The sequence below is a fragment of the Bos grunniens genome, chromosome 4 (assembly GCF_055505025.1).
Source record: "Bos grunniens cultivar Pamir isolate PY7600 chromosome 4, Bosgru_T2T1.0, whole genome shotgun sequence".
In the NCBI taxonomy this organism is placed as follows: domain Eukaryota; kingdom Metazoa; phylum Chordata; class Mammalia; order Artiodactyla; family Bovidae; genus Bos; species Bos grunniens.
The window spans coordinates 20776751-20799565 of record NC_141168.1 but is presented as its reverse complement, the minus strand read 5'-3'; the positions used below and the strand labels follow the sequence as shown (position 1 = coordinate 20799565).

Genomic DNA, 22815 nt, shown 5'->3' with positions numbered 1-22815 from the left:
GAGTTCCAGAAAAACACCTGCTGCTGCTTTATTGACTATGCCAAAGCCTTTGACTGTGTGGAGTACAAAAAACTGTGGAAAATTCTGAAAGATATGGGAATACCAGACTTTCTGACCTGCCTCCTGAGAAACCTATATACAGGTCAGGAAGCAACAGTTAGAACTGGACATGGAACAACAGACTAGTTCCAAATCGGGAAAGGAGTACATCAAGGCTGTATACTGTCACCCTGCTTATTTAACTTATATGCAGAGTACATCATGTGGAATGCTGGGCTGGATGAAGCACCAGCTGGAATCAAGATTGCTGGGAGAAATATCAGTAACCTCAGATATGCAGATGACACCACCTTTATGGCAGAAAGCAAAGAACAACTAAGGAGCCTCTTGATGAAAGTGAAAGAGGAGAGTTGGCTTAAGACTCAACATTCAGAAAACTAAGATAATGGCATCCGGTCCCATCACTTCAATGGCAAATAGATGTGGAAACAGTGGGTGACTTTATTTTTTTGGGCTCCACAATCACTGCAGATGGTAACTGCAGCCATGAAATTAAAAGGCTTTTACTCCTTGGAAGAAAAGTTATGACCAATCTAGACAGCATATTAAAAAGCAGAGACATTGCTTTGCCAACAAAGGTCCGTCTAGTCAAAGCTATGGTTTTTCCAGTGGTCATGTATGGATGTGAGAGTTGGACTATAAAGAAAGCTGAGTGCTGAAGAATTGATGCTTTTGAACTGTGGTGTTGGAGAAGACTCTTGAAAATCCCTTGGACTGTAAGGAGATTCAGCCAGTCCATACTAAAGGAAATTAGTCCTGAATATTCATTGGAATGACTGATGCTGAACCTGAAGCTCCAATGCTTTGGCCACCTGATATGAAGAACTGACTCATTGGAAAAAACCCTGATGCTGGGAAAGACTGAAGGTGGGAAGAGAAGGGGATGGTAGAGGATGAGATAGTTGGATGGCATCACCAACTCAATGGACATGAGTTTGGGTAAATTCCTGGAGTTGGTGAGGGACAGGGAGGCCTGGCGTGCTGCCAGGCCATGGGGTCGCAAAGAGTTGTACTCGACTGAGCAACTGAACTAAACTGGGGTAGCAGTTTTAGAATTTGTGGAATTCTGTCCTCATTTTATTACTTTGCTTCTGTGTTCCCTTGTGTTGTTTTTGTAATTTGTGCTTGAGAAACCTGATGTTTTAACTGCCAGCATAAAATTATTTTCAAATAGCCTGTTAAGGATGGAATTTTTACTATCAAAATTTTAAAATTGTGTTTAAGAAAATATTTACATAAGATTTCAGAAATTTGGATATTTTTTTGAGTGAAATTGTTTTGTAAAAATCTGTGTTTTGTTTTCTTGTGTATGATCAGGTCTTTAAATGAAAAATAGGAAGCTAATTATGATAGAAACTATACCTTTAGTTTATTGACCTGGTCACACAGTTACCCAGGCTTCCTGTGTTTTATAGGATTCTATTTTATGTAATTTTCTTTTTGATCAATTTATAACAATTTTCTTCATTCGTATTATATCTAGCCAGTAATCGTTTTATTGAGGTTTTTTAAAAGTTTTTTTGTATCGTCTTTATGTTTTAGGACCTCTAGGCTCACAGATTTCATAAGTTGCCATTACTAGTAATTGTCAACTCTGATTTGCTTTTTAAGGATTTTTTAGAAAGCTTCTATTTATTTTTGACTGTGCTGAGTCTTCACTGCTGCAGGGCTTTTCTCTCTAGCTGTGGTGAGTGGGCCTTCTCACTAGGTGGCTCCTCTTGTTGTGGAACAAGGGCTTTAGGGTGCCAGGACTTCGGTAGTTGCAGCTCCAGGGCTCTAGAGCACAGGCTCAGTAGCTATGGCACCAAGTGTTGTTGCTTGTCAGCATGTGGGATCTTCCCAGATCAGGGATGGAACCCGTGTCTCCTGCATTGGCAGCAGGATTCTTTACCACCGGGTCACTAGGGAAGCCCCTGCTTTACTTCTTAGGGTATGGTGTGAGAGACTTGGGAATTACCTAATGGCAGAAGAGTTTGACTTCATTTTCATAATCAGTATATGTTATTTTTAACCCCAATATATTGTTTATAACAAGATTTTTAAGAAACCCTTTTTCATTCCTAATTGGAAAAAAGAGTTCCTATCTTGCCTATCTTGCTATCTACTTTGTAAATATTGATGTAGCTTTGCTTATAATTATTATTAGCAGTAGTAGTAGCGTTGTATGTTTATAAAACTCATAATTTAGGACTTCAAAGCCAGGCATATTACAATAACATCGGATTCAAAAACTTTTATTGTATAAGTGATTCCCAATCCTAACTATATGTTAGACCAAAATGGTGTTGATAATCTTAAGATAGCAGAAAATTATGCATTTTAAAATTATGCAAATTATGTATTTATTTTAGTTTTTAAGATGTATTTTTTTCTGAAATAAAAATCAAATTTTATGGTAGTCTTTTTTTGCCAAGATAAATAGTTGAGAAGTACTTGGATTATCTTTTTAAGTATTAAATTCTCTATTAATGTCAAACTATGATAGATCCAGAATTCTCTAGATCTGTGTGAAGTTATTCTAGCAACAGAAACTTGATTCTCTTTTGTTCTTCAGTTGCTTTTGCTTACCTTTCATAGACATACACTGGCTTATTTTTTCTCTTGGCATCTGTTTTTTTCTTTTTTAATTTTACAGAGTGACAAATTATTATGGTGCATAGTTTCATAAATCATTGACTATGTTACATGGGAAAATACTGACAAGTTACAGACTATGTCTGTTCTGATTTTGTGTCATATACTGGGAAACTAAACATATATATTTAAATTCCAGAATATGAAATATCTATGCTGAACCAGATGTCATGGCTGATGAAGACTGCCTCAATAGAACTAAGGGTGACTTCTTTGAATCGCCAGCGCTCACACACCCAGAGGCTCCTGCACCTCCTGCTGGATGACATGCCAGTGAAGCCCTACTCAGGTGAACATGTGCATGTTGGCATTTGTATTGTCGTGCTGCTGACTGGTCTTTGTGAACGCAAGTGCAAATCTGAATCTTATGGTTAGTCTGTGATTGTAGGCCAAACGTGTTCTTTCTGCCTTTAGAATTTTTTCCCTTGAGAACACAAAATTAAAAGTCACCCGTCGTTGCCATTTTATTATTGTTAAAAGCATTCACATTTTGCTGTATTCATATACACAGATACACAGTGGAGTTCGTCACACTGAGCCAGCCTGACCCAAGATATTCTAATGGGTGTTTTACATGCAAATTAAGCACAAACTTTTCTAATCATCTCACAGGCATGATTGATCCTGCCTCTTTGAGAGTTCTGATTATGCTTTTTACAATTGTGAAGTGGATCTGATAGAAACAGAAAGAATTAGATGAATGCTGTTGATAAGTTCTCGTCATCTTTGCATTTTAATTATCCATTTGCAAGGGGCTCTTTGACCTAGAAACAATGACATAGAAATAAAATAACCTGATATTTGTTATTTCCAAATAAATTTTATGAATGTGTTCTTTTTCTGATCTTTTATTACTGATGCTCCAACAGATGGGGAAGGAGGCATGGAAGATGAAAATAGATCTGTCTCTGGGTTCCTGCACTTTGACACTTCTACAAAAGGTGAAGCTCTTTGGATTTGTAATAAATTTGTAAGTGAGTAAGTAAATGTTAGTCGCTCAGTCGTGCCCGACTCTTTGTGACCCCATGGACTGCAGCCCACCAGGCTCCTCTGTCCTTGAGATTTTCCAGGCAAGGATACTGGAGTGGGTTGCCATTTCCTTTTCCAGGGGATCTTCCCAACCCAGGGATCGAACCCGGGTCTCCTGCACTGCAGGCAAATTCTTTACCGACTGAGCTACAAGGGAAGCTAGATATGTATATATTAAATTGATTAAAATTTCAGGAGGTAATTAATGCCTGTATCTGCAATTTCTGAACTGATGTTGAAAAGCTATGTAAAAATTATTTGTCAACAAAAAAAACTTTTTATAGCAAGATGATAGCATGGGAAAAACATTTTTGCAAATGAATGTGTTAGAAATAAAATCCAATTTAGATTTCAATACAATCTTCAATTTCCAGACTGAGGCCCTTTCTGAACATAGATATAGTACTGTCTTTGAGAGTGAGCGGAGTACTGTGGTTTGCTTTTCTCTTCAATGTCCCAGCTAAAATAAAACGACTTTTCATTATTTCTAGTACGTCGCAAAATTCTCAATATTCTCGACTCCATTGACTTCAGTCAGGAGATCCCTGAGCCTTTGCAGTTGGATTTCTTTGATCGGGCCCAGATTGAACAAGTCATTGCTAACTGTGAACACAAGAATTTACGGGGACAGACAGTCTGCAATGTCAAGGTGAGCATTGCTTTAGAGTGTGTGCAGTATCAAGTGGTTCAGTCTTGGAGTCATTAGGAAAAAATAACTTTTTTTTTTTCTTATAGAGGTGTTGGTTTATTAGACAGTGGTTTACAGTTTTCAAGCAGCAAGGAAAGAAAACTGAATAGGTCGCACTAATTTTATCTCTTTGTCAGGTTTCCTGTCTCCTTTGTGTTAGTAGTCATGCCACCCAGCTGTCACTCTGGGGTGGTTTTAATTATTTAACTCTCTACCAGGTAGGTGGTAATGACTTGACTAGTAGGAAGAAGATATCCTGTGCATTTGGACCAACTTTCCTGCCACAGAGACTCTTTGGTACTACTTTCTGGAATGTGAGGGATCCCTCCTGTTTTTGACAGAAATTGGACGGTACCACAGTTAAATTATATATAAAGTTATCTGAAACTTTCCCCTCTAGGGCAGTTTAAAGTAACTGCTAGGTTATTGTTGTACCAATGTCGGGAATGATCTTATTTTTCTCCCTCCTCTCAATTATGTAGCTTCTTCACAGAGTTCTTGTGGCCGAAGTGAACGCCCTTCAGGGTATGGCAGCCATAGGACAGAGACCTCTCCTGATGGATGTAAGCCCTGCTGACACCTTTTAACTCCTTAAGCTACTTAAATCGCCAATTAGATGACAAAACAGTGAACTGACTTCTAATTCATTATTAGGAAACTATTTAAAAATTAAAAGTCACCCATCATTGCCATTTTATTATTGTTAAAAGCATTCACATTTTGCTCTATTCATATACACAGATACACAGTGGAGTTCGTCACACTGAGCCAGCATGACCCAAGATATTCTAATATGTGTTTTACATGCAAATTAAGCACAGACTTTTCTAATCATTTCACAGGCATGATTGGATCCTGCCTCTTTGAGAGTTCTGATATGCTTTTTACAATTGTGAAGTGGATCTGATAGAAATGGAGTCTTTCACTTTTGACTTTGTAATGTTAAAAGCTGAACTGAAGTTAATGTCTGGAGGCCAGAATAAAAACCATATCTTTTCTGCTAAGCTAGTTGAGGATTTACAACCTTTTCATATTGTGTAATAGATTTTACTTGTTCCCAGTCAGTGAGGGAAGAGTCACTTGTCATCACAAATGGAGAGCTACGGGGTCAGAGATCCAGTGGGAAGGACCACATATGTGGAAACACAGCTGGCTAGGCCAAAGCCAGAGGCAAAGAAATAGAAGACACATCGAGGAAACGTGCTGTCGAACTTGGGTTTTAGGGAACTCTAGTGTTACAGAGTCAGAGAAGGCAATGGCACCCCACTCCAGTACTCTTGCCTGGAAAATCCCATGGACGGAGGAGCCTGGTAGGCTGCAGTCCATGGGGTCGCTACAAGTCAGACACGACTGAGCAACTTCACTTGCACTTTTCACTTTCATGCATTGGAGAAGGAAATGGCAACCCACTCCAGTGTTCTTGCCTGGAGAATCCCAGGGACGGGGGAGCCTGGTAGGCTGCCGTCTATGGGGTCACACAGAGTTGGACACGACTGAAGCGACTTAGCAGCAGCAGCACCAGTGTTACAGAGTAAGTATAATAGACAGTTGAAAGAAGAAAGAAGATGGGGTGAAAAACTCATTTCCACCCACATCACCTCTGCCACCTATCTTAAACATACACACATGCACACAGAGCTTTATTATTTTTTATGAAAAATAATAATATTCTGGCCACCAGTGTAACATAAAAAGTTAATCTGCTGTCTAGCAGGCATGGGAAGGTTTCCAGAGGATACTGTAAATGTTTTCAGATTAACTGACAGGGTTAAAAATAGCAGTCTATTGGTAAGACTTTGTCTTAGTGTTAACCTTGCAATTCAATTTCTGCGGCTGTAGGAAATTAGCACCATACTCCAGTACGTTGTAGGAAGAAACAAACTGTTGCAGTGTCTTCATGCAAAACGGCATGCTCTGGAGTCATGGAGGCAGCTGGTAGAAATTATCCTGACAGCCTGTCCCCAGGACCTCATTCAAGCAGAGGATCGCCAACTGATTATTCGTGATCTTTTACAAGATGTGCATGATAAGGTGACGTTTCCTAAATTACTGTATGCTGCTGAACAAATTTTGATCCCATTTAAATATATAGTTTACCCCACCTTTTTTTCCATTTTAGATTTGGAGTCAATAGAGTTGTGCAACGCCAGTGTTAAAACTTTCCTTAAGGAAAGTTTTATTGTAACTGTACAATAATGGCTCTCAAACAGTGTGTGTGTGTGTGTGTGTGTGTGTGTGTGTGTGTGTGTGTGTGAGAATTCCCTAGGGAGCTTTTTAAAAAATCTACATGACAGATCCCTACCCTAGACCTATTAAATGGGAGGCTCTAGTGGGGAGGCCATTATGTTAATTTCCATTAAAAACCTCTGGGGAATTCTGCTAGGGCTCCCTTCTGGTTAAGAACATTTTACTCAGCATCCTATTTAAATTTCTTTCTTTGTATTAGCTTTTATCTTTGAATAGTACAATTGCAGTTTTAAATTCTTTGGTAGTTGAGAAGCTGCATGTGTAAGACATGTTAATGACTGTAGCTGAAAGCAGGGCCCTCACTGTGGTTTGTCTTTCTGCTTTAAGATCCTGGATGATGAAGCAGCGCAGGAATTAATGCCTGTGGTAGCAGGTGCTGTGTTCACCCTGACTGCTCACCTGAGCCAAGCCGTTCGCACGGAGCAGAAGCAACCCTTAGTCTTGGGGCCTGGAGAGGTCCATTGTGCTTTCAGTCTCGATAGCTCGTTCACCTCACCTCCACCCACAGAGAACCCACTGGTGGGGTTTGCTTCTATTGGAGATTCTTCACTTCACATCATATTGAAGAAACTGTTAGACTTCATTTTGAAGACAGGTTTTTCTTTTTTCGTCTAAATTTTCTACAAATTACGACTTCTGTATTTGTTTTAACTTTAATTTGAAACAAGATTTTTACTCTGCTGTATTTTCCTAGGCGGTGGATTCCAGCGAGTGCGGACGCACCTGTATGGCTCCCTGCTTTACTACTTGCAGATTGCCCAGAGGCCGGATGAGCCAGACACCTTAGAAGTGGGTAAGCGCTAATCTTTTCTGTTTTTAGAGATCGGTTACTTCAAATGTTTTTTTTTTAATCACCTTTTGACCTTTTGGCTAAGCAAAGCTATAATAAATGAGTCTTTACGGAGTCATTGAAGTCCTTACTATAAAGTCAAAGGAAAATGTTTGGTTTTGTAAAATTGTGGCAATAGGAACTTCCCTGGTGGTCCAGTGGCTAAGACTCTGCACTGCCAATATAGGCGCCCGGATTTGATCCCTGGTCAGGAACTCGAGCCCACATGCTGCAGCTAAAGAGCCTGTGTGCCGCAGCTAAGACCTGGGGCAGCCACATTAAAAAAGAGGAAAAAAGTGGAAACAGTACAAAAGGAATGTAAGCACAAACCTTCAAATACTACTTTAGCTTACATATTTTTCTAACTCCTGCTCATTCTGGTCCCATTAACAGTACATGTCTTTTAAAATAGCTGTCATTCTGCAGTATAGAAGTCAAGGCAGTTCAGTCGCTCAGTCGTGTCCGAGTCTTTGTGACCACATGGACTGCAGCACGCCAGGCCTCCTTGTCCATCACCAACTCCCAGAGTTTACTCAAACTCATGTCCATTGAGTCAGTGATGCCATCCAACCATCTCATCCTCTGTTGCTCCCTTCTCCTCCCGCCTTCGATCTTTCCCAGCATCAGGGTCTTTTCCAGTGAGTCAGTTCTTCGCATCAGGTGGCCAAAGAACTGGACTTTCAACTTCAGCATCAGTCCTTCCAATGAATATTCAGGACTGGTTTCCTTTAGGATGGACTGGTTGGAACTCCTTACAGTCCAAGGGACTCTCAAGAGTCTTCTCCAACACCACAGTTCAAAAGCATCAATTCTTTTCTTTATAGTCCAACTCTCACATCCATACATGACTACTGGAAAAACCATATGCTATCTAGATTGGTCATAGCTTTTTCTTTCAAGGAGCAAGCATCTTTTAATTTCATGTCTGCAGTCACCATCTGCAGTGATTTTGGAGCCCCAAAAAATAAAGTCTCACTGTTTCCCCATCTATTTGCCATGAAGTGGTGGGACCAGATGACATGATCTTAGTTTTCTGAATGTTGAGTTTTAAGCCAACTTTTTCACTCTCCTCTTTCACTTTCATCAAGAGGCTCTTTAGTTTAGTTTAGTATAGAAGTAACATTTAATCATTTGCCTCATTCATAAGTAGTTAAATTGTTTCTAATTTTTTACTATTACAAAAATGCTGCATCAAATATTCTTTTATATGACTATATATTTCTCAAGAAGGATACTTTATAGTGGAATTTGCATGTGAAAGAGGATGTGCATTTTTTTATTTCAACAGATTCTACCGAATGGCTTTCTACCAGTTTAAACTCTCATCAATAGTATACATAAGTCTTTTTGTACTTAATGTGAAGGTTTTCTTGAGTAAATGTCACAGAGCTGAGTTTCTTGCTCAGAAGGTCTACGTATTTAAAATAACGATAGAGGCTTTGTAAACTGTAGTTAGAGAGAGTGTGTGTGTGTGTGTGTGTGTGTGTGTGTGTGTGTATTTTTTTCTTTTTTGACCATGCTGTTCACTTGTGGCATCTTAGTCCCCTGACCAGGGGTTGAACCTGGGCCCTTCACAATGAGAGCATGGAGTCCTAACCACTAGACCACCACAGAATTCCCATATAATTAGCATTTTAAAATAAGAGTAATTATATATATTCTTTGATTGCCATGTTTGGAAAATGTTTTTAACTGTTCAAAAGATTTAATACTCTGCCAGACTTAACACTGATATTTAAGAACTTGTCATAGGCACCTTCTTATAACCTTCATAAGTATTTGTTTTATATACAGATTCTTAAAAACACTTATATTCTTATACACTCTGTGTATAAGACTCAGATTATCTCATATTATTCTTTACTGGCTATATTTTTTGTATAATATCCTTAGAAGGTAGTAATAGCCAGATCATGCATTTATGGGAATGTCCTACTGGCATAAATGATGCACAAAAGTAGTTTTAGGTCATTAAAAATAATACTTCAGAGAAAGTTTTTAAACAAATAGGAGCTTTTTAAGAGCGATAATCTGCCAGCATACCTCCCCCATTTTCCTCTTGATTTACAAAAATTTTAGCATTGGATTTAGTTGAATTGGCAAAAATCATCACATAACCACTAGGTGGAGCTTTATAACATGCTTTATAAGAAGTTATTACCAAGATGTGGTAAAAGCAATGTGACCATAAAAGAAAATTCTCCTTTGTTTTTAATTTTCAAATGATCTGTTTTTGGAGCAGTTTTATCCCTTAATTAGTTTTTTTCTTAGTCATAATTACTGCTTATTTTGACTTGTTTTAGGTAGCACAGTATTTTCTAGATACTAGTATTTTTAATTTTCAAATTAGAAATACTAAATTTAAAAACTCTTACTGAGCACATATTGTTGTGCAAGACACTGTACATACCTTCTGTTGTTTTAAAACCAAAAGTGAATTTTAATGTTTACATACTTAATTTTTCATACCACTTTTACTTTATTTTTACATAACCATATATATTGAATACTGGGCAGCCATTTTCCCTGTTTGGTAAAATAGGAATCTGACTTAGAGAGGTTAAGTGACTTGGTTGTATGTGACATCTGAGAATTAGAATTCAGTTTTCTCAATTTGTAACAGAATTCTTCTGATCTTGGAACATCACATCTTCATCTTTTTATTTTATCTTTTTGTAATCTGTAGTTTTTCCTTACTGTAATTTGGTAGAAAATGTCACCAATATATTTGTAACTTATTTCATGCGTGACTAATTTCTAATAAGTGAAGTGAAGTCGCTCAGTCGTGCCCGACTCTTTGCGACCCCATGGATAGTAGCCTGCACCAAGCTCCTCCATCCATGGGATTTTCAAGGCAAAAGTACTGGAGTGGGTTGCAATTTCTTTCTCCAGGGAATCTTCCCAACCCAGGGATCGAACCCAGGTCTCTCACATTGTAGACAGACACTTTACCGTCTGAGCCACCAGGGAAGTCTAATAAGTAAAGGGCATCTACAAATCAATAACCCAACAGAAAAATGAGCAGAAGATATGAGCAGACTGTTTAAGGAAAAGGAAATTCAAATGTCTCTTAAACATACAGTTAATTTTTTGAAAATCCTTATGGGTGGATCCTATCGCCTTGAGCTGGCAATGCTGTATATCTGGGGAGAAACCAAAGAATATGTCTTTTGACAAAATTATTTGGAGAATCTTATGTGTTTCCCTAATTAAGAACAGTGTAGTTGAAATCTGACATTTCTTTTGCATATGTAATTCCTGATAGCTATTATTGTCATAAATACCTCTCTCTATTCTTTTCACTTTTTATTTTCTCTCTTTTCTACCAGTGACCACTAGAAACAAAAGGTGGATAATCTGACCAGAGCTTAAATGTTTAATATGAACCACAATTATTATATTCTTGATTTCTTTATTGAACTGTTTCTTAAACTCTAGTATTGTAAAAACATTTCACATTTAAAAATAGATTGATAATGACAAAGATATATATTTTCAGCATATTTTTAATCAGATTAATGTTTTCACTAAAAGTTGATAAAGCCAACCTATAAAGTTATGTTAACACCTCAGTGTGGAGGTGCATCCTCTTTAATTTCTGAGATTAGCCCTGTTTGACTGTTTTGTTCTAATTTCCGTAAAATGGATTTTATTGCTTTTAAACCAGATTCGTTTTTAACTTTTTATTCTCTAGGAGCTTATCATTCAACTTTAATTTGTAATTGATTGATGAGCTGTATGGAAGATGTCAGTTTGAATTCTTTATTTTAAAATTATTGTTGCAATTTTAAGTAGTTTTATTATGTTTTTCTCATATGTTCTATTTTCTTCTAAATTGGCTTTTCTTTTTAGTTTTGACAAGTTGATAGTATTCAGTAAATAAGAATCAGAAATTATAGTAAGAATGATGAATTTTCTGCTCTGCTCATAATTCTTTTGGGCTATTGTGACTTTTGATAAGAATTTTCTTGTTCTTTGTTTATGAAATTATAGTATCCAGTCATCTTTTTAAAGGAGACTAGAAAAGATGATCTATTGCTGTTACTAAAGTTTTGAGAATCGTACTGTGAGATTTTCAGTTTTTATGGTCTAGGTGTTAATATGATCTAGAATCATAGTTTAAGTACACCTGTGATTTTGGTCATGAAGTGGTGCGACTGAAAGGATTTCATAGAGAATCTTGCCTGTTGTTGACTCTGTTCTCTTGAATTCAACTCCAATAAGTGACTTAAAAATACCAACTACAGCTGGTGTGTAGTAGGTGCAAACTTTTTGCTTGATGTGAATTTAGATGTGCATTTCTCACCACTCCTTTTGTTTTACAACTTGAGTCAGATCTTAGGACCTTAGAACCTGACTGAAAATAATCAGGTATTTAAAAAAATAGCATCTAGCTTTTCTTTTTTATTTAAAAATAAATGTTGATTGAAGGAAATTTAGGACATACTAATAAATGAAAGGAAGAGAAAAGTCACACACTCCACCCTTCTAAGATAACTATCAGGACATTTTGGTTATAGCCACATACTAATAAATGAAAGGAAGAGAAAAGTCACACACTCCACCCTTCTAAGATAGCTATCAGGACATTTTGGTTATAGCCAACTATCTTTTTGTATTGATTTATTTGTATCTTCCTTTTTCTTTCTACTTAGTATATTATGAGCTTTTCCCCTCTCGTTTAATAACATTTTAATGCCTCTATGGATTTTGCCACTTATGGATATTTAGCAAATGCCCTACCCATTTTTAGACCCTTAGCTTATTTCTAGTTTTCACAATACAAACAAAAATTAGTAATCATTTGGTGGTTTTAAGTTTTTTAAGTTGTTCCAGAAAGCATGAATTGGGTTCTTGCTTTCATAAAATCTTATATCCTAGTAGAAATGGCAGTATATGTGCTTATATATATGTTTAAGTATATGTGCTTATATATATAAGTTTAAGGCTTAACAATAAGCTTTAAATTGGATGATATAGAGTGGATGCCTGCAAACTTTTTCTGTAAAGGGCCAGATAGTAACAATTTTAGGCTTTGCAAGCCGTGTGCTCTCTGCTGCAACTGCTTAACTCTGCCATTATAGTGCAAAAGCAGCCAGAGACATATGCTATGTTACATTGAAATTTTATTTACAAAAACAGGTGGGAGATCACATTTCGCCCACCAGCCTTAGTTTGCCAACCCCAATTATAAATTACAAGTTTTATAGGATTTAAAAGGAGAAAGGAAATGAAGGATTTTGCTGGACTTTTCTGGTCAGGTTGCATTTACATAAGAATAAATGGGGGGCTTTTCAGTGAGGCCCAGACTAGGAGGGAGTAAAGAATCAGGCCATAAGCAGGGGAGAGGGTTGATAGCAAATTAAGCCAATTTGAGATGATGGGACCGTATTATTAATGACCTTGGAAATGAAACTATAGTGTTAGAGCTAGTAGAATGAAGCAATAGACATTTAACATTTTTGAGTAACTTGATAAGTTCGTAGTTTAGGAAAGTATGTGTGGCAGTGATTTATATGGTATGTTGGAAGAAGGGACAGATTGAGTAGAAGAAATCATTTTGGTGACTTCTAATGAATTAATTTATCTTCTTAAAAAATGAAGATTTTAAAGATAGGGCTTTTTTTAAAAACTGTTTTCCATTATGATTTATCACAAGATATTGAATATAATTCTCTGGGTTATACAGTAGGACTTGTTGTTATCCATTCTATATATAATAGTTGGCATCTACTAATCTCAGATTCCCACTCCGTCCCTCCTCCTTGGCAACCACAAGTCTGTTACCCGTTTTAAAGAAAGAATTAGATTTTTCTTATTTCTAGGTAGTGCTGTCAATATTGGAACTCTGAGATCTGTTCACAGTTTGAAATCAAATATTTCTTGGATACTTAACTGATCTTCTGTAATCCCTTGTTTTTCAGATTTCACTATGAGGCCCCAAGGTTCTTGCAGGGGTTCCTCAGGGGTTTTGAGGAAGAATCTCTAGAGTGATATGCCAGCATCTCTTTACCCTCATTTCAATCATAATGTTTGAACTAAGGAATTCATGGCTAAAAAGCATTAAACCTGTAAAGCGGTGGCTTTCAGACTTGCCCAAATTCTCAACTCACATAATTTTGTGGCAGTTCTGTGTGTAGAACAGGAGAAGCCGTATCTCCTCAGACTAGGCTCCTGAGAACCCTTTCACCATGGAACTCCCCCCCGAGGGCATCTGGTGGCCTCCCTGGAGCAGAGTTTCTAAACTTTCCTTTAATCTGTCGATCAGTCAATGATTAGTATTTGAGCTTCTACTTGTGTGCTAAGTAGACAAGACACAATCCCATTGTTAATAAGCTTATGTTTGATGTGGTCAATGTGGGGAGACAGGGAATAAGCATGGAAATCCATCTCCCCCTCAAATAACGTTATTTTAGTAAATCTAGCAAATAAGTACTGTGGAGAAAATAAAATAGTACTGTGATATGTTGTGTGGGGGATGGGGGAGGAGGGAGTATTGGGTGTATTTGGGGAAGTGATATTGAATAGAGGCTGGGGTAGCCAAGCTACAATCTAGGGAAGAATATGGAGAACAGTTGGTGCAAAGATCCTGAGACTGAAGTAAGTGCTGAGTTTGAGGGACAGAATGGCTAGTGTGGTGGTAGTGTGGAGGTGGAGAATGGAAGGAGGTGAAATAGAAAAGTAGATGGGACCAGATGACCTAAGGAAGTGACATGATTGAGAAGATTTATAATCTCATACCCTCCTTTGACACTATTGGACATGAAATATGACTAAAATAAAACTAAAGTAGTGGTGAAAATATTTTAGGGAAAAAATATTAAAACTCTGAAGATTTGCCTGCTGCAGACTTTATAGTGAAATATAGACCACATTGTGGCATTATTTTTCATGATTATGTCTGCTTTGTTTTATTCTCCATTCTGAGCACCCTGTCTTAAGAATTTTTCCTCAGTTTGAAAACTGATGCCATTATCCTAGTTGGGGAAAATCATAAGTTAGTTTCAGCTATATTGCTTTATATAGTATATTTATGAAACTTTTTTCCAGAAATCTATGTAAAGTTTATAATACTATCTTTAATTACCATTGTACCTTGAATTAAATTTAAGTTGTCTTCATAATGAGTATACATTTTCCTTTTTAGTAAGTATTTCAATTAAAAAGTATAAAAGAATAAAATATCTGCTTTTTGGAAGCAGATCTTTGTCTACTTTGTACCTGATCCTTTGTAGCCAAATTCTCATAGATCTCAATAAAAGATAAAACCAGATCAATTAGCAGAATAAATACAGGAATTGGTTCTCCTGGAGCCTCTAATTCATTTTGATTTCTTTAAGGATAGTTTCTCCTTTTCCTAATGCCGTTGTTATCTTAGTGTATATGCATGGAATAATGCATTGTATTCTTGAAATTTACCTGCCCAGACTCATTGGTTGATGGGCCTTTGTGCGCAGGCATTAATGGAAATGTATAAGGTGTAATTATTCAGTTAGCAAGCTATTTTTTTGCTGGAGTGTTTTATATGTCTTCTTTTGTAACCCTTTAGCCAAGAAAACCATGTGGGAAAGGCTGACTGCCCCTGAAGATGTGTTTAGTAAATTACAGCGAGAAAACATAGCCATCATCGAGAGCTATGGTGCCGCCCTCATGGAAGTGGTCTGTCGAGATGCTTGTGATGGTCATGAGATTGGAAGGGTACAGTAACTCCTGCTCAGTATTGTACTTGGACAGATATTTTGACTTTGTATTAAGGCATAAGTTGGATCAGCTTTTCAAATGGATGTTATATACTAGGAATTATTTTCTGTAATATATTTTAGTGAATTTTCTTATTTACTCTAATTTGAAACTTATATTTTGTTTATTCATATGTTTCGTTCACTTACATTAATAATCCCTATTAGTTCAGACTGGGCCCTCAGAATAATCTTTTTGCTAATTTTGAGATTTGCCTTATACTGGTAGAAACAGCAGAGGTGCTGGTTAATAAAGATCCTTGAATAAGAGAATGGGGATAAATAGCTTTTATATTGAATATATCTTGTTCTTCTTTTTTGAGAAATATTTACATTTATGTATCTTTAAAATATTATGTCATACTGGTGATAATATATTGAGAAGATAATTTCCTACTGGTGGAAAATCACATAGCATTTGAATCATGTAGTGTGCTCTTAATTATGTTAAAAACATAGTATCTGGGAAGAAATAGGCCAAAGTGGTCTTTATCAGTTAGTGTATTTTCCATATATTTTTTTGTTTGTTTGTTTGTTTTCTGTGTTTTCTATAATGAGCATGTAACACTTCATTGGGGAAAATGCTATTTTTAAAAATCAATTTCCTCCTTTCCTCCAACAAGTAATGTTTAGATTCTGTTAAAATATGTTTAATGCTATTATTTTAATGTGTTAGGTTTTGTTTCAGAAATGTAGCTTTACCCTGAACATTTTCCTTTTATTAATAAATCAAGATTCTGGATACATAGCTTTCAACTTCTCAAAAAAAAAAAGGAGAGAGTTGTATTGCATGCAACAGTTCTCCTTGTAAGAAAACTTCTAAACATTTCCAGGTAAAGGGAGTTACTGTTGTTGACTTGGTAGCCATCTCCACATTTTGGACTTTGATTTATTCTTCCTTCAGATGCTGGCGCTGGCTCTCCTTGATCGAATTGTCTCCGTGGATAAGCAGCAGCAGTGGCTCCTGTATCTGTCTAACAGTGGCTATCTGAAGGTGCTGGTGGACAGCTTGGTAGAAGATGACCGTACTTTGCAGAGCTTACTCACTCCACAGCCTCCCCTTTTAAAAGCCCTATATACTTATGAATCCAAAATGGTAAGGCTTTGTGTTCACTTGAGGTTAGATCAACAGGTCATTTCCTGTTGAGGTTAAAGCTATATTAAAGAAAATGAACATGGCCTATGTTTCTAATATTTTTATCATACCTGCCATAATCATTTCTGAATAGTTTTAAATTTGGGTACATGTGCTAGGAATGCATCTTCTGAGCGTGCGGAGTTGAGCTGAAACGGTCCTATGAAGGCTGGCTGGGTGCTGAGACTGCTGCTCACTCACTCCTGTTGCTGGTGATGCCAGATCCGTGTGACACTCAGTGCTCCCTGAGGAGGAGAGTGAGCATGCATGACCTTCCCGAAGAAAGTCAGCCTGTGCCGGTTGCCTGAGGAAGTTCCACTGTAGATGTGCTGGCTCTACTTTAAGCACAGGATTTTTCACTCTAGTATATATATTTAATTTCCTTTCCTCCAAATCTTGTTTTAATTTCTGTTTCCTCCTGCTTAAAAATACCATGAATGTCACAATAAGAGAAGCACTAAAATCTTAGATTCTTCATTAATTCTGTTTTCCCTCCCTCCTTCATTTATTCAACAGTTATTTGTTAAATATCTGTTACATGCCAGGTATTGCGTGAGGTAGTAGAGATATAGCTGTGAGCAAAACAGTCTTTCCTGCCCTGCATAAGCCCATGTGATGATTTTACTTGAATGCGTAACCCACGCAAGGCCTGTGTGGCACTTCAGATATGCTCTACCGTTTATTCCTCATGAAGATCCTGTGGTGAAAGTGAAAGTCGCTTGTTCATGCTCAACTCTTCGTAACCCCGTGGACTATACAGTCCATAGAATTCTCCAGGCCAGAATACTGGAGTGGGTAGCCTTTCCCTTCTCCAGGGGATCTTCCCAACCCAGGGATTGAACCCAGGTCTCCTGCATTGCAGGCAGATTCTTTACTAGCTGAGCCACAAGGGAAGCCATAGAGGTATAATGTGCCCCTTCCTAGCTAGTCACCAATGATTACAGATTAGAAATGTGCTATGGTGGGGTGGTCCAGTGGTTAAGAGTTTCCCTTCTAGTGCAGGGGGTGCGGGGAACTAAGATCCCACATGCCTCAGGGTGTGGCCAAGAATTAAATAAAAACAACATTGTAAATCAACTATACTTCAACTTAAAGAAGAAATGTGCTATGAGAAAGCCTCGTTTTTAAATGAGACCCGTGACTGCGATCTCTGTACTGATGAATTTTGTTCTGTAACTTCTTAGGCATTTCTCACAAGAGTGGCCAAGATTCAGCAGGGTGCTTTAGAGCTGTTGAGGTCTGGCGTGATTGTGAGGCTGGCACAGTGCCAAGTCTATGACATGCGCCCAGAAATGGACCCACAGGGGTAAGTGTCTGTATCATTTGGCTTTTTTTAAATTACCAGTAAAGGTTCATTAAGGAAAAAGATTTTCAAACATAATTTTGCCCTTTATAATTCTGTTTGAGCAGTACTCTCATCTTGATGGTTTTGTTTGGTCATACCCCCCCTGCCATTTGATGCTAATAAATGAAAGTTGCTAGTCAGGGTAAAAGTGAGTAGAGACATTTCTGCGTGCTCAGTCGTGTCTGACTCTTTGTGACCCCATAGGCTATAGCCCCCAGGCTCCTCTGTCCATGGGATTCCCCAGGCAAGAATACTGGAGTGGGTTTCCATGCACTCCTCCAGGGGATATTCCTGACCCAAGGATTGAACATGTGTATCTTACATTCCCGACAGGCAGCTTCTTTACCACTAGCACCGCCTGGGAGGCGAGTGCTTTTTATTTTAGAGCAGTGATATAAGAGGAAGATGGGAGAGCATTTTGTTAGTAGATGTTACTTTTCCAAACTTGATTGTTCTGTTTAGTGCAAGTACATATTTTCCATTATACTGTCTTTTAAAGTCCTGTAATGAAATTATAATTTGTGGTGGATTTTCTTTTCTTGATGACTTGAGTAATATTTTATGTTTTTCTCATTTTAACATTTTGCCAACTGCTTGCTAATTTGAAAGCTTCAAACGAAATTATTTTAAGTTCCAAACTAGCAGATTTCTCAGTTGAGTTTGAATGTGGATGTTTTTTCTTTTTTGTCTACGTGGCTCTGACATTGTTAAGCCTATATGTAGCCTACCCGCCTACTATCAAATAACATTATTTCAGTTTTAGTAATTTGCTTCAAAAGATCCATTGCCAAATTGCATGTTTTGAGTTTTTCAGGTTTAGCTATAGACATATTTTACTTTGAGAAAAATTAACATCACTTTCTGAAGTTTTAAACATGCGAGTTTTTACTTTCAACTTAGGTGAAGGGGATTAAGTTATTTATATTCCTCCCTTCATGATGTGTTATTATTGCCCATCTTTGGAAAGCCTTTCTGTTATCTCTTTTTATTTCCATATTCTGCTTTCATTCCCTTCTCAACAGGCAATCATTTTATTTGGTCCAAAAATTTAAATAAAATATTCACAGTAAGCAAATAGTTTATTAATACAGTGGTTCTGAGACCTAAACTTAAAGGTTAAGTTATTTTACAACCTCATTTTAGGTTTTAAAATCTTGTTTTATTTTATATAATAGACAATGTAGATTCCTTTTTGGCTTTGTGTACATGAGGGAAATTTGGAGAAAGCAACTTTTGTTTCTGTTTCTCTATGGCTTAAGGGAACATTTAGAATAGAATAAGTATGTTTGGGGAATTTTGTCTTCTTTACTAAGATTTTTTTCAAGATTCACATAACTGTCTTCACTGTACATGTGGGATACAGAGTCCTCGTTAGTAGCGTCGCATCTTAATCAGTCGCCTGTGGTTGTTTGCCGTGGGGGTGGTCAGGGACTGTTGGGATGTGCCGTAACTCTTGGACTGTTGCTGTCTCCTTGTCGACTGGGTGTGAATCAAGCGTGTTTGGCATGAGAGACCCCCCAGTGTTCATCCCTACTCCAGGAGACCGATACCGCCAGATTCTCCTTCCAGCCCTTCGCTTGTGCCAGGTCATCCTTACGTCCAGCATGGCTCAGCACTTGCAGGCAGCAGGGCAGGTAAGAGGAACCTTAGTGCAGAAATCATCAGGTACAAAACCTTTATTTTACAAATGCAGAAGATGGACAGCTCACATAGATTTCCTTAGGCCCATGTACTTTGCTCTGAACTTCAGCTAATTAATAGAATAGTGAGATGGGAAGCAAGGGATCTAAATCAGTTGTTTTATAGAAGGAAGCAGTTACTGTGATAGAAATAAACTGATTTCTAAAATGTAATTTAACCGCGTATTTATTAGTGAATGCTATACACTTTATTAGGCCTTAGAGAAAATACAAAAGATAGATGGTATCGCTACATTTAGTTGTGATATTATTTTCAGTGCTTTCCAGGGAAATCTTCAAAAATATGTTTCTTTATTTCTTTAATAATGCAATATACAATTTAGCCTTTCGCTAGTTAATTTGGCTTATCATTCATGAATCTGCCATTTTTTATTGTATTGCTCTGTTCTTATGATACTCTCAGAAACTGTGTCCTAATAATTTATGGTGATTTTATCTGCTTTCCCTGCCATCAGTCTTTAGGCTTGCCTCACCAAGATAGAATGCTGCTGTTTCTAGTGCGGCACCTGATTTTATACAGCATTGGTCTTGGTGACATTCTATCCCTTTCATATGTGGCCTTTGAGTTAGTTCTTTAACATGCAAAGACTCTGCCTTCTACTTTATTGAGATTAATATTTTTTAGTAGATGTGAAATAAGACCAAACTTAACCTGAGCATAGCATAATTACCCGAATAGCTTCTTTAAAAAATACAGATTACTGAGTTGCATGTCCAGCAATGATGGGCTGAGGCCAGGAATCTATATTGAAAAAATAAAGGGGCACAATTCCTGAGAGATTCAAATGTTCAACCTGTTGTGGTGTAGTCCCTGCCTTTGAGGCATCTGTAATCTAGTTGAGAAGATGTTTGGGTGTGAAAAAGAGTAGAGTCCTCTGTTATGGGACACTGTTAAACGCTAAGCTGGAAGGGCAGAGTTTGGAGGTCAAGGTTTGTATCGCCTTTATTTTCACCATATCAAAAGGAGAGTTAGACAAAAGCTTTTATGTGATTGTTCCCGTATCACACTAGTCAGACTTTCATAGAGCCAGCTTGAATTCAGAAAGTCGTTTTTATACACATTCATTTTAAATTCATGTTCTAGATCCATTTAGACAAAAATTTTAAAATAAAGTACGGGTCAGATAATGGTTTTTATGCAGTCATTCCAATTTATTTTATACTCTTCTGCAATAGCTCTTAAGTGTATTAAATTTCTAAACTTGGAAATAATCCTTATCTTGAGCTTTCTTACGAATGTTGGCTTCTTGAAGAAATAAACTATGTAAATACAAAGGACAACTGTTTATCTAATATTCTTCATTACATTACATTATTGCGTCAGTGTTATTAAACCGATGGATATAAATTTATAATATACTTTTCTACTCTTCCACCTCTGTTTTTTCCTTTCCCTCTCTTTTTCTTTGGTAGGTGTTGCAGTTTCTCATCTCTCATTCAGATACCATACAAGCAATTCTGCGCTGTCAGGACATTAGTGCAGGGTCTTTGCAGGAATTGGCTCTGCTGACGGGAATCATAAGTAAAGCAGCACTTCCTGGTGAGTTGATTATGTTGAATTTTTAAACAATGGCTTTATAGACATACACTTAGTAGAATGAGGTTGTTATTACTTTGCAGCTATATATGACTTATTTGAGATTGGAACTAACAAAGTTAACTACCTTTTGTGAAGTCATATGTTTGTAAAAATGGTTTATGGTCAGTATAAAAAATTCAGAAAGTTAAAGTAATTAACGCTCAAATCCCATTATCTAGAAATTGCCAAATGTTAACTTTCAGTAAGTAGCTTTTTAGCCAGTGTCTGATGTGTATGTGTGTATTGGTGGGTGAGGGGGCATGGTGGAAAGAAACAGACATATAGAGATAATATATGAAAATGGGATGCCTTTTGCATGCAGTTTTAGAAAGCAGCTATTTAATTTTACATAAACTTTACAGATGAAAAACTAGTTGAAGAGAAACTGAAGACATTGATGAATTCTAGACAGACTTTCCTTTAATACAGGTGTACAAGAAATGTTAGTTCCTACAAGAGATGTTAGTTCTTAAAAGATCGCTATGATTAAGAAAAGATTATGATAAATCAGTAAGATAATTTGGTCATTAAAAAAATTTGTTTTACTACGTATGAATTTTAGACAGAATCAACTAACTCCATGTGAAAGATTAAGTGTGAGTTATTTTATGCTTCTTCCCCCCTCACGTTATGTTTATTTATAGTTTTACTTTGTGAAGTAAATATAATTTTCATTCAGTTCTGGAACCATAATACCTTCAGCTATTTAATTTTACTTGTATATTTAACTGGATTCATAGAAATGCACCAGTTGTTTTTTTTTTCCTCTTACAACTTCACCATTTCTGAGTTCTTTCTTTTGATTTATCTCTTGGAATTTTTAACTTGTATTGAGGTCCTCTTCCCCAAGAAAAAATATATAATATTCCTTGAATTCTTTAATATTTACGAGCATCTGAAGATTGCCTTATTCTTGAATGACAGCATGGCCTAATATTAATGACAATAACTCATTTTTAAGCATTTATATGCTGGGTAGTGTTTTAGACACTTAGCATGTTAATTGATATAATCATCACAACAGTCTTGAGAGTTAGAACCTTTATTATCCAGCTTTTACAGGTCAGGAAACTGAGGCACAGAGAGGTTCGCTTGTCCCAAGTCACACGGATAATGCTGTAGGGCTTTCCAGGAGCCGTGGCTTCTGAGCCTGTGTGCTTAACTACTCAGCTATTCTGCCTCCATTTTTACGTTGCTGTGGAGAAGTCTGAGGCCAACCCCTGATTCTGCCGCAATGACCCCAAGATTTTTTCCTCTCTGGACATTCCTCTGTGCCTGAACCCTTTATGTTGGGCGGAAGAGTTTGGCAGGGTTGAGTGCAGTGTTTATTAAGGTACTCAGAGCCTGTGCTCATTCTGAGGAGATCCCAGGGTCAACTCTACCTCACCTTGTCGTGTTTTAGTCCTGTGTGCTTATTATGGTCATTTCCCCAGTTCATTCCGGTGGCCTTGAATGATGCCAAGACAGGCCAGCCTACTTGCCTTTACTGTGGTCCCATAGTGCTGTATAGTGGTTCTCTTCCTAATGGCTTTTACTTGGATTTCTCCTGATTACTTAATTTACATCATCAGTCTAATATGCTTCTTTGTAAATTGCAAGAGTTTGTTGGCTTACCCTCTTTCCTCCGTACTGCTTCTGAGGGCTGGGATGAGGGTCATGCGATGAATCATGTTACTTATTCCCCTGGAATTTTTTCAATCTTTTTTTTTCCCTTAACCACCACCATTCTTCAGTATTTGTGGTATACGGTGGCGCCTTTCCTTTTTTTGGTGAATTTCATTTATTCGTAGGTTGGTTGTAGAAGGGACATTCTGTGATTCTACTTCATTC

At 37.3% G+C, this 22815-nt stretch overlaps 1 protein-coding gene across 2 annotated transcripts in view; it reads left to right on the top strand.

Annotated features, from left to right (window-relative positions):
- NUP205 (nucleoporin 205) overlaps positions 1 to 22815 on the top strand; it is an 80301-nt gene that overhangs the window by 45179 nt on the left and 12307 nt on the right. For both annotated transcript variants that reach the window (XM_086395423.1, XM_086395422.1), the window contains exons 24-35: positions 2834 to 2983; positions 3564 to 3635; positions 4215 to 4372; positions 4894 to 4974; positions 6251 to 6442; positions 6986 to 7253; positions 7353 to 7451; positions 15037 to 15185; positions 16131 to 16322; positions 17546 to 17667; positions 19202 to 19340; positions 20820 to 20946. In XM_086395423.1, the coding sequence (XP_086251549.1) occupies positions 2834 to 2983; positions 3564 to 3635; positions 4215 to 4372; positions 4894 to 4974; positions 6251 to 6442; positions 6986 to 7253; positions 7353 to 7451; positions 15037 to 15185; positions 16131 to 16322; positions 17546 to 17667; positions 19202 to 19340; positions 20820 to 20946 (1749 nt within the window). The remainder of the gene's footprint in view (positions 1 to 2833; positions 2984 to 3563; positions 3636 to 4214; positions 4373 to 4893; positions 4975 to 6250; positions 6443 to 6985; positions 7254 to 7352; positions 7452 to 15036; positions 15186 to 16130; positions 16323 to 17545; positions 17668 to 19201; positions 19341 to 20819; positions 20947 to 22815) is intronic.